Genomic DNA, 10,000 nt, shown 5'->3' with positions numbered 1-10,000 from the left:
TCGCGTTTGTAGGGCTGGCCCCGCTGTTGCGGTCCAGCCAAAAAGGAAGAAAGACAGAACGAAAGAAAGAAGACAAAGAAAGACAGAAAGAATGAACGAAAGAAAGAAATAAGAAAAAAGAAAGAACGAACGAAAGAAAGAAAGAAGAAAAAAGAAAGAAAGAAAGAACGAAAGAAAGAAGAAAGAACGAAAGAAAGAAAGAAAGAGAGAAAAAAAAAGAAAGAAAAAGAAAGAATGAAAGAAAGAAGAAAAAAGAAAAAAACAAAGAAAAAGAAAGAAAGACAGAGTATCATTACATTACATACTTCTAACCAAGTTAAAATGATATATGACACTAGAAAAAGTCAAACTGTGTGTGTGTGTGTGTGTGTCCAGACGTCTGGTCTTGTGACACCCATGGTCTCCAATTAAGGCCGGTTACCACGGCAACAGAGTGAGATAGAATGGACGATCTATTCAACAGCTCACTCTCACTGTGTGTGTGTGTGTGTGTGTGTGACTCACGCTGTCTAAACTGTAGATTGGCACCATCCATAGTATCCTGGTGGAGTGAGAGAGAGAGAGAGAGAGAGAGAGAGAGAGAGAGAGATCAGTTCTAAGTTAGTATTAACCAGATGCTAAAAGCAGATTTTTGGCTGCAAACTGTTCAATAAATTCAATAACTTCATATTGAATTTTACCAATGAAGCTCTTTGAAAAAACAAAATTTAACACAGTGAAAGAAACCTGTGTATCATGTGTCTGCGTTGGCACACATTAGAGTGTGTGTGTGTGTGTGTGTGTTCTGTTACTTATCCTTATAAGGACCAAATGGCCTCTCACTCATGGAAAGAGGTGGGGACTGGAGTCACATGACTTGGACTCGAGTTGCAGTTTTAATTGCTTGAGACTTGACTTGATGCATGAAGAGAAGACTTGAGACTTGACTTGACTTGGGTTCTGGTGACTTGGGACTTGACTCTGACTTGTACTCTGATGACTTGAAAAGGTTTCTAAAGTCTTGACTTGAGATCTTGTGTTTGTGTAAATGACTCAGATTGAAAGTGATGAGATTTGTTCCAGCAGACGACTGAATTGAAATTCTGTTTTCTGAATTTGTATGGAATGATTGAATTTATTGAAGTTGAAACTGATTCTAGAAATCAAACTCATGATGCTCTTACCAAGTTTTTATCCTATTAAAACCATATTGCATTGAAAAGTCCTAGATATTTAGTTTTCTTTAAGATATTAAATTGATATTGGACTTGAAGAGGGTGGAGGAGATTAAAACCGTGTGTGTGTGTGTGTGTGTGTGTGTGTGTGTGTCTACCTGATGATAGGTTTCTGCAGCTCAGGCTGGGTGTAGTGCACCATGTGCTGCAGAATCCCCCACAGTGATATAGGGATGGTCAGAAAGACAAACACTCCGGCTATAAACCAGGCTTTACTGTGGGTCCCCACCTGGAGAGAGAGAGAGAGAGAGAGAGGGAGAGAGAGAGAGAGGAGAAGTTAATATTAATCCCGTGTGGATCGGATTTGTCTGTGTTTTTCTACCTTTTACTAATGAGAAATTTGAGCCTGAAACATCTTCTGTTTTTCAACAAACTCACGGGTGTTATGATCATTTCAGTTATCACATCCAGGTTAGGTATGTCATCTGTGAATTCAAAAGTCCCTGGATCGCTGGGTGAAGCCGCGAAAAAAGTCGTGAAAAATATTTTATCACACGAGTCACGCTGGGAAAAACTAATCCGCCACGCACAGCAAGACTTCAGACTTTAAGTGCGTTAGGGAATTATAGGTTAAGTGAATTTTACAATTACGAAAAATATGCTTTGAAGGGTTCAAATGGTGTCAAATGGTCGTCCGAGCGTCTTGCTAGGTCACACACACACACACACACACACACATACACACACACACACACTCAGACAAACACACACGTGAGACAATTTTATTTGGGAAATATACATAACCGGCTGTTTTTAGCCACCTGTCATATTCTAGAGTGTATGTATTGGGTTGAGCCAGCAGGTTTGGCCGTCTCATCGACTTTACACTCTAAAAAAAAGAGTGTCAAGTGTCATTTTCGACACATCTGTGAGTCTAGATACTGTTCAACACAAAACATGTTAATACCAAAACATATGAACAACACTGATGAACGTCATCCCCCCTCTGTCTCCCAGTCTTCCCAGTCTCTCTCTATATACTTTGAACTGTCAAATAAAGGCGAAAATGCCCCCAAAAAATATCTTAAACTCATATATATATATATGAGTGCGGAGCTGTGATTTTTCCAACAACAACACATATTAACAGATACACGCGGACACATAAAGGGGGCGAACTGGAACCGAAAGAGACTGTCCTCCCACCAAAAAACGAGCCCATAGGTCGTTTGTAGAAGCAGCTTATTACGACCTATAGTTACGTTTTAAAGTTAAGCGACCTCTAGTGGTCAGTCGTGTAAATAACGACAATGCGTCCACTTCATGTGACTGTCAAGTTTCTCTCTCAACATTGAAATATCACAGTGGAAAGTAAGGGTGTTGTGGTCGGGGATGGCGGATGGGTGTATAGGGTTAGGGTTAGGGTTAGGGTTTACCTTCAATTTCGGAGACCGGGGTTCAATTCCCAGCGTTTCCAAAGGACAAACAACCGAGAGTCACATTTAAAAAAAATGTTATTCAACCATGACCAAACCATTTTCCTAACCTTAACCAAGTTGTTTTAGTTGCCTAACCATAACCATAACCCAAGTTGTTTTATTTGCCTAACCATAACCATAACCCAAGTTGTTTTATTTGCCTAACGTAACCTAATTCAATTCGTGCCAGAGGAACGTTCTCAAATTCGTCGAGGTCGTGTTCATTTCAGGTATTTTTGTGAGATCACGTTGGAAACCTGTGGGTCGTATTAGAGGGTAGGAACAAACGACCTGTGTGTGATTTTTCTAACAACAACACATATTAACAGATACACACGGAAACATTAAGGGGGCGAACTGGAACCGAAAATGGTTCTTCAGAGTGACGCCATAGAAGAGACATTTCTTTCAGACCAAGATTTTCCACATTTTGCCATCATCCACCATCCAATAACTAAGAATTAAGAACCTTTTAATTGAATTTCTAATAAAAGGTTCTTGAAAGGTTCTTTGTGGAATAAGTGTGTGTTGTTATTCACATATCTTGTGTTGAAAAGTCACACCGTAATGTGTTTTTATACCTGACAGGAGTTCTCCCGAAATATGAGCTTGAATGAGCTTGATAACACTATAAAAACGTCATTATCTGTGTCTGTTTTCAAAAAGAGCTTAAGGCGGCACTTGCTGCTAAAATATGTTTAAGCTTGAATACCCTGAACGGCTGGGGACTTCTAAACTAGTTACTCTACTCTGAAATCCATTCAAATTGTACTGTTATTTCCACTTGCCATATGTCTCTACTTATTGTATCTTACCTATTTGATCAATGTTTAGACTGATGGAATAAATGTCTTAGGACCATTTAGTAGTACTTTTTAGGGTCTTAGGCTAGTCTTAGGTGTTTTGTAGGTTGTAAATGTTACTGTATAATACATGCACTTTTTCAAATCTAGACGTGTTAGTAAACATATATTTTAAATACTATCTGCTTAGTGTCTGGGCCTCTATTCTCAAGCTTCAGATAGCTTATCAGGGTGTCCCATTTCACATATCTCCATTATGTCTCATATGATTCTACTTGTATTTTAACTGATTTGTGAATAAACTGAACTGAACTGAACTGGTACTGAACTGAACTGGAACTGAACTGGATGTACCTACCCCCCAAGGGATAGGTACATCATATCCTGTGTACTGGTGAACACACACACACACACCTGGAGGGAGCCATACCTGGTCTTTCTGCAGCTCCCACACACACAGCGGCAGAACCACCAGCAGCAGAACCACGTACAGAACCACCACCAGCGGGCGGATCCAGCGGCGCCAGTCTCCACAGGAACACGGCATCGTCTCCGCTCAGCCTCCACGCTCACTGCAGACACATGCCGAGTCCCACCGGCAACACCTGACAGGTCCAGGCACCAGAGGAGAGTCAGCAAGTCATTACAGTGGTACACAGTATATAGAAACATGTGGGAGAGTCTGGAGGGTGAAGACAGGAAATTATCAGAGCAAAGAAAGCAAAGAATTACAGTAAATAAACCTGTTTTGAGGGAGAGAAGGTAGCTAAAATATTACTGTAAGGTAATTAAGCTGTTATAGTATTACACACTATATAAAGCTGTAGGGGAATTACTACATAAGAATCCATCCAATATAGAATTACTATATTAAACTGATGAAGGTCCAGTCTGGTTTGGTGCAGAATAAGGATTGGAGGATTGCAGGTTGATTTAAAAAATGCTCCCAGAGTCCCTTAATAAGACCTTTAATAGCCATATAATAAGTCTAAGTATAGCCTATATAACTTAATAATAACTAATAATAGGTATATATATATATATATATCACATCACAAATTACTATGTAATCTATAATAAAAAATAAAATGTACAAATAAATGACTGTGAATGTAAATACACCCTAATCCTATAGGAATATTATAGTGGCAGTATGGGAGATACAAAATACTATAAAGTACTATAAACTCACTATTAACCAGTGGTGGAAAGTACCTAAGTACATTTACTCAAGTACTGTACTTAAGTACAATTTTGAGGTACTTGTACTTTACTTGAGTATTTCCATTTTATGCTACTTTGTACTTATACTCCACTACATTTTAGAGGGAAATATTGTACTTTTTACTCCATTACATTTATTTCACAGCTATAGTTACTAGTTACTTTTCAGATCAATATTTTATATTTAAAACTTTTGATCATCTTTATAAAATAACTATAACATAGCATTGTTATAGATTAGACTACCCAAAAGTATAGCTAAATTGTTAAGATTAGCTTCACGTTGACAACTTTAAAATGCTGCTTACATGTACATGTATGTCAATAAATCAGAATTAATATTCCAATAATTTATGAAAAATATAACTCTCTAAATGGGGACAGTTTGCATAATGAGTATGTTTACTTTGATACTCTAAGTACATTTTGCTGCCAATACTTATGTACTTTTACTTAAGTAAGATTTTGAATGCAGGACTTTTACTTGTAATGGAGTATCTTTACATTGTTGTATTGCTACTTTTACTGAAGTAAAAGATCTCAGTACTTCTTCCACCACTGCTATTAACTACCATAGACCCACTGTAACTCCCTATAGGAATATTACATTAGAATTATACCCTAGGAAATAAAAACATATAATACTTAAAATGCGATAATGTCACTATAAACTCACTACTGGGTATTAGAGCCACACTATAAGTCACTATAGGAATATTATAGGAATATCATAGGAGGTTAAAAATACCATAAAACACCACAAGGTCAATGTAAACTCACTATTTGGCACCACAGACTCACTGTAAATCCCTATAGAAATATTATAAGTATATCATAGGAAATTAATCATCAATAAAGACACTCACTATTTAGCACAACAAACACACTACAGTATAAGGCCCAATAGGAATATTATAGTGATACCATAGGGGATAAAAATACCATAAAATACCGTAATGTCACTAAAAAAATAACCATAAAGTTGGCTACAATTAGATCACTATAAACTCACTATTGAATACCTCAGACTCACTATAAGCCTCTATAGGAATATTGTAGGAATATTATAGAAATATTATAGGAGGTTCAAAATACCATACAATACCACGAGGTCACTGTGTAAACTCACTATTTGGCACCACAGACTCACTGTAAATCCCTATAGTAATATTATAAGTATATCATAAGAAATTAAAAATCAATAAAGACACAGTAAACTCGCTATTTAGCACCACAGACACACTATAAGGCCCAATAGGAATATTATAGTGATACCATAGGGGATAAAAAATACCATAAAATACCATAGTGTCACTAAAAAAATAACCATAAAGTACAATTAAATCACTATAAACTCACTATTGAACACCTCAGACTCACTATAAGCCTCTATAGGATTATTATAGGAAAATTATAGGAATTTTTCGGCTGCAGCATAGAGCTAAACTAGCTGCTGTTTAGGTTACAAGCCGTAGAGACATATTGCTATTACAATAAAGATGAAATAATAAGTGAATAATAATAATAAAAGACGTTTGGACCATAGAAGAAGAAGAAGAGAAGATGCTCATTCAAACTGACTGCTGGCCTGTTTTCTCTTTTCCTGTTTCTGTAACCAGGCAACGCATCCCTCACATCCACACACCGCGAACTGATGCTGATCAATCCAATAAGCCTCCAATCACCGGCCCAATGATCGGTGGTCCAATGATCTATCGGCTCATCGATCGGCTCCTTCCGTCGGCGGATGAAAACAAACGACGCGACTGTGTTTTTTTTCCTTCTTCTTCTTCTTCTTCTTCTTCTTCTTTCCTGGTTTCCGTGTTTACGCCCTCACGTCACGGCGAGGAATCTCAACCATCTCTCTCTCTCTCTCTCTCTCTCTCTCTCTCTCTCTCACACACACACACACACACACACACTCTCTCTCTCTCTCTCTCTCTCTCTCTCTATCTTTCTGCATCATCATGCTCTCTCGGTCATGTGGTCAGTAATTGGCCAGTCGGGAGGAGCCCTGATTTAATTTTCTTCATTTAATTATATTTGCCTGCTACCAGTCATGTGAAAGCTTTATGGCTCGAGCCCGGGCTCTTTAGGTATTTATTATCAGGTATTTATTAGGTGTTTATTGGTTGTAATACTGAATCAGCTGGTTTGGGGACACAGTGGCTGTAATGCGTCTCTCTGGCCGCTAGGTGTCACTGTTGAATCTTGTTTTTGGTGTGTTGTTTTTTTTCTTTTTTTTATTAGAGTCTTCAAATATACAACAAATTGGCAATGACAGTTCTTTCTATATCACCAGAGTAAGCTAGTACATATGTGTCAAAGACAATAATCAAAAGGAAATAGAGAAAACAAAAACAAAACAAAGAGAAAAGAAATAGTAAATTAAAGGGGGGAAAAAAACAAAAGAACAATGATTCCAGGGGTTAAATTACTTTATACTGCACAAATACAATGTGTAATTTTTGGGCATTCATACTTTTCATACATTTTAGATATTTGGAAAATGTTACTAATTCATTTTTAAGGGCTATTAAACAGGGTTGTGTTTTGCAATATTTACATTTGTGTATAAAATATTTTGCCAAAATAATTAAATTATTCATTAAAAAAATTCTAGCCTATATTTCTATCTTCTATAAACATTCCAAATTTGACATTTTCTAGTAGAAATGGTGGTAGAACATCAATGCTAGATTTAATCCATAAATTCAAATTAGACCAAAAATTATGAGTAATATTGCAGTGGAAAAAATAAATGATCTGTTGTCTCTACCTCTGTATTACAAAATTGACAAGAATTACAGTCTATATTAAATGTGAATCTTAGAAATTCACTAGAGGGGTAAATTTCATTAATTATCTTGGGGGGGGGGGGGGGGGGGGGGGGGGTAAGGAATGAAATATATCTTTTTCTAATTTTGCAGGCAGCCAAACTTGAGTAAATGTCTAAGATATAATTGCTTCTTAGAGGGTCAGGATAACATGCTTTTAACAGCATGTTTTGTGAGCAGCAGGCTTGTGAGGGTCAGACGGTCTGGTCTGAGGAGCCTTTGAGCACTGAAGCAGCAGCAGACTGTGGTTGTGGATGTGAGTTACTGTGTAGATATGAAGCAGGATGGAGCTCAGTGAGTCAGCCTTCCCTGCATATAAAGTTCATTGTCTTGGATTTAAAAAAACGGTCATTCCCATTCAAATCAACGCTCCTGGATGGTCGGAGCGGCGGCCATTTTGCTGTGACCCGTTGGACTAGCTTCTCTATAAAGCGACTTGCAGCAGGTCACTGAGCTGAGAGGTTTTACAGCAAGAACCAAAGCAGCTTCTCTGATGTTGACTAGAAGAGCTAGAGAGAGAAGTAGTCTGTGATAAAGCTAACGTTAGCCTTGTCGCTAACGTTAGCTTTCAGTTGAGTTTGGACAGTTTGCTAACAGACTCATCTGCTCAGTTCTCACAGTGTGACAGACTTTACAGCCTAAATGTCCAGACTGTGTTGTTGCCATAGCAACTAACACTTAAAATTCCATAATCGCCATTTTATGCTGAACTAGACAAATCTATCTGTTCTATCCACTGAAGTTGTGTGATTGTGTTGTCATGTTCTGTTCAGGCTTGATCCAACAGGACAAGCTTTTAATTGTTTTCAGTGAGTTTGAAGTGTTGTCGAGCTCCAGACACCTTGTGTAACTGTTTGTCGCTCCTCGCTTTTTCTTTTTTTTCTTTTCTTTTTTTTATGCTCCAACCAGAAACCTGCCGTATTCGTTTTCTCTGCTGTCCAATCAGATGAAAATAGAGGCGGGCTTAATTTTGCTTTATATGTTGTAAACAAAGAAAGTAATGCAAGTGTTTCTGCCGTCAATATCATGATAAAACAGCATCAGGCTTGGGGACAAATTAGTGACGCAATTGAAAATGGATGGTACGTTTTTTGTCCCTCTTTAGTTTAGCTAATGTCATTAGCTATGCTAGCTATGAGATTGACAATAGCTAACGTTGCAGTTGCCTAGCAACAGTAAAAGGGGCTTCCAGCAGTCGCAGTGTAAAATATCAATGCCTTATTATGACCACAAGATGTCGCTGTACTGCACAGTGTGGTCATGTGTCATTACAGCACAGTGTGGTCATGTGTCATTACAGCACAGTGTGGTCATGTTTATTACAGACACTAGATGTCGCTGTACTGCAGTGTGCTTTTATAGTTCTCACAGTGGTTTTCTTCACCTTCTTATTTGTTTTAACTTGCATGCAGCTTGGTATTTTATTGATATTTTCCCACTTATTTCAAACTCCATATTATGTCATATTTCTGGTCAATTTTCATATTGTTCATATTTTTCATACATATTTTTAGCCTCGCTATGTTCTGTTGTTAGTTTTTGCACACATGCATGTATTTTCATACTTTTCATTCTTATATTTGTACTTGATATGCTTTAGTGTTGTTTGTAATTGTTGGTTGTGTTAAGTTTAATTAGGTATATTTGTATTCATATTGTATTTGCGTTTATATTATATTTTCAAATCATGTTTATCTATATTTTATTTATTACATTTATATTCTATTTCATTTGTCTATAGGACCTATCGACCTAATTTCCCCTCTAAACTCATCCTATATTCCATAATGGCCTCTGAATCCAACAACACGGTGCTGTAATGAGTCATAACGGCCGCCGGGTGTCGCTGTTTTACAGCCACCAAACTGTGTGTGAAAAATTAGACTTTTATTCCACTGGTTTTTGCACTTTCACTTGTTTCAGGACTTTTGTAGAAGCAAGACTCCATATGTTGGAACCAGCAGATCATTCAGCTGGTATCAAGAAACTGACATGAAAAATCTGGAAAATAGTTGATTTCTATTAGAAGTAAGTGATCTCTCGATGACAGATTTTTTTTTTTTTACTTATTTAAAGAAAAAGAAGATTTTAAAAGTCAATATTAGATTACAGGAGGAAACAGTAGCAGGGACAGAAAGGCTCCTGATCTGTTTCCTGCCACTTTCTGGTTCTACTGCAGACAGGATGTTGTGTTGAAGTGTTGAAACTAACATGGAAATATGGAGTTTTACAGGATTTGTTGGTGACAGACACACAGATACACTGTAAAAAATGACAAACTTGGAAATGAATTTGATCAGAGTCAGTCGGTTTAACTGTCTCACTGCAATAGCGGGTCATTTTGCTGGTTTTAATAAAATTAACTTTTTGCAGGAGAATGTAACTTCAATTTGCTGTCAAAGAAAGAAAGAAGAAGAAGAAATCGTGTTGACATGAATCAAATAAAAGTTAGTGAAATTAGTAAAATTATTCAGCAGTGAAGTGAAGAGACAAACTAAAATATG

General features: G+C 37.2%; 1 protein-coding gene across 1 annotated transcript in view; it reads right to left on the bottom strand.

Annotated features, from left to right (window-relative positions):
* The window catches only part of LOC139656360 (transmembrane protein 184C-like), a 9,195-nt gene extending 5,213 nt beyond the window's left edge, over positions 1-3,982 (bottom strand). Inside the window, exons 1-3 of the mRNA XM_071533910.1 lie at positions 3,866-3,982; positions 1,313-1,443; positions 505-541 (exon numbers count right to left, since the gene is read on the bottom strand). Of these exons, the coding sequence (XP_071390011.1) occupies positions 505-541; positions 1,313-1,443; positions 3,866-3,982 (285 nt within the window). The remainder of the gene's footprint in view (positions 1-504; positions 542-1,312; positions 1,444-3,865) is intronic.
* Between the last annotated feature and the right edge of the window lie 6,018 nt (positions 3,983-10,000).

This window comes from Centroberyx affinis, unplaced genomic scaffold (genome assembly GCF_046629955.1).
Source record: "Centroberyx affinis isolate AG114_WGS23_722 - 3 ecotype Tasmania unplaced genomic scaffold, CSIRO-AGI_Caff_v1 ptg002461l_1, whole genome shotgun sequence".
Taxonomy (NCBI): domain Eukaryota; kingdom Metazoa; phylum Chordata; class Actinopteri; order Beryciformes; family Berycidae; genus Centroberyx; species Centroberyx affinis.
Note: the sequence above shows the minus strand (reverse complement) of the source record. Positions and strands in the feature narration are given on the sequence as shown.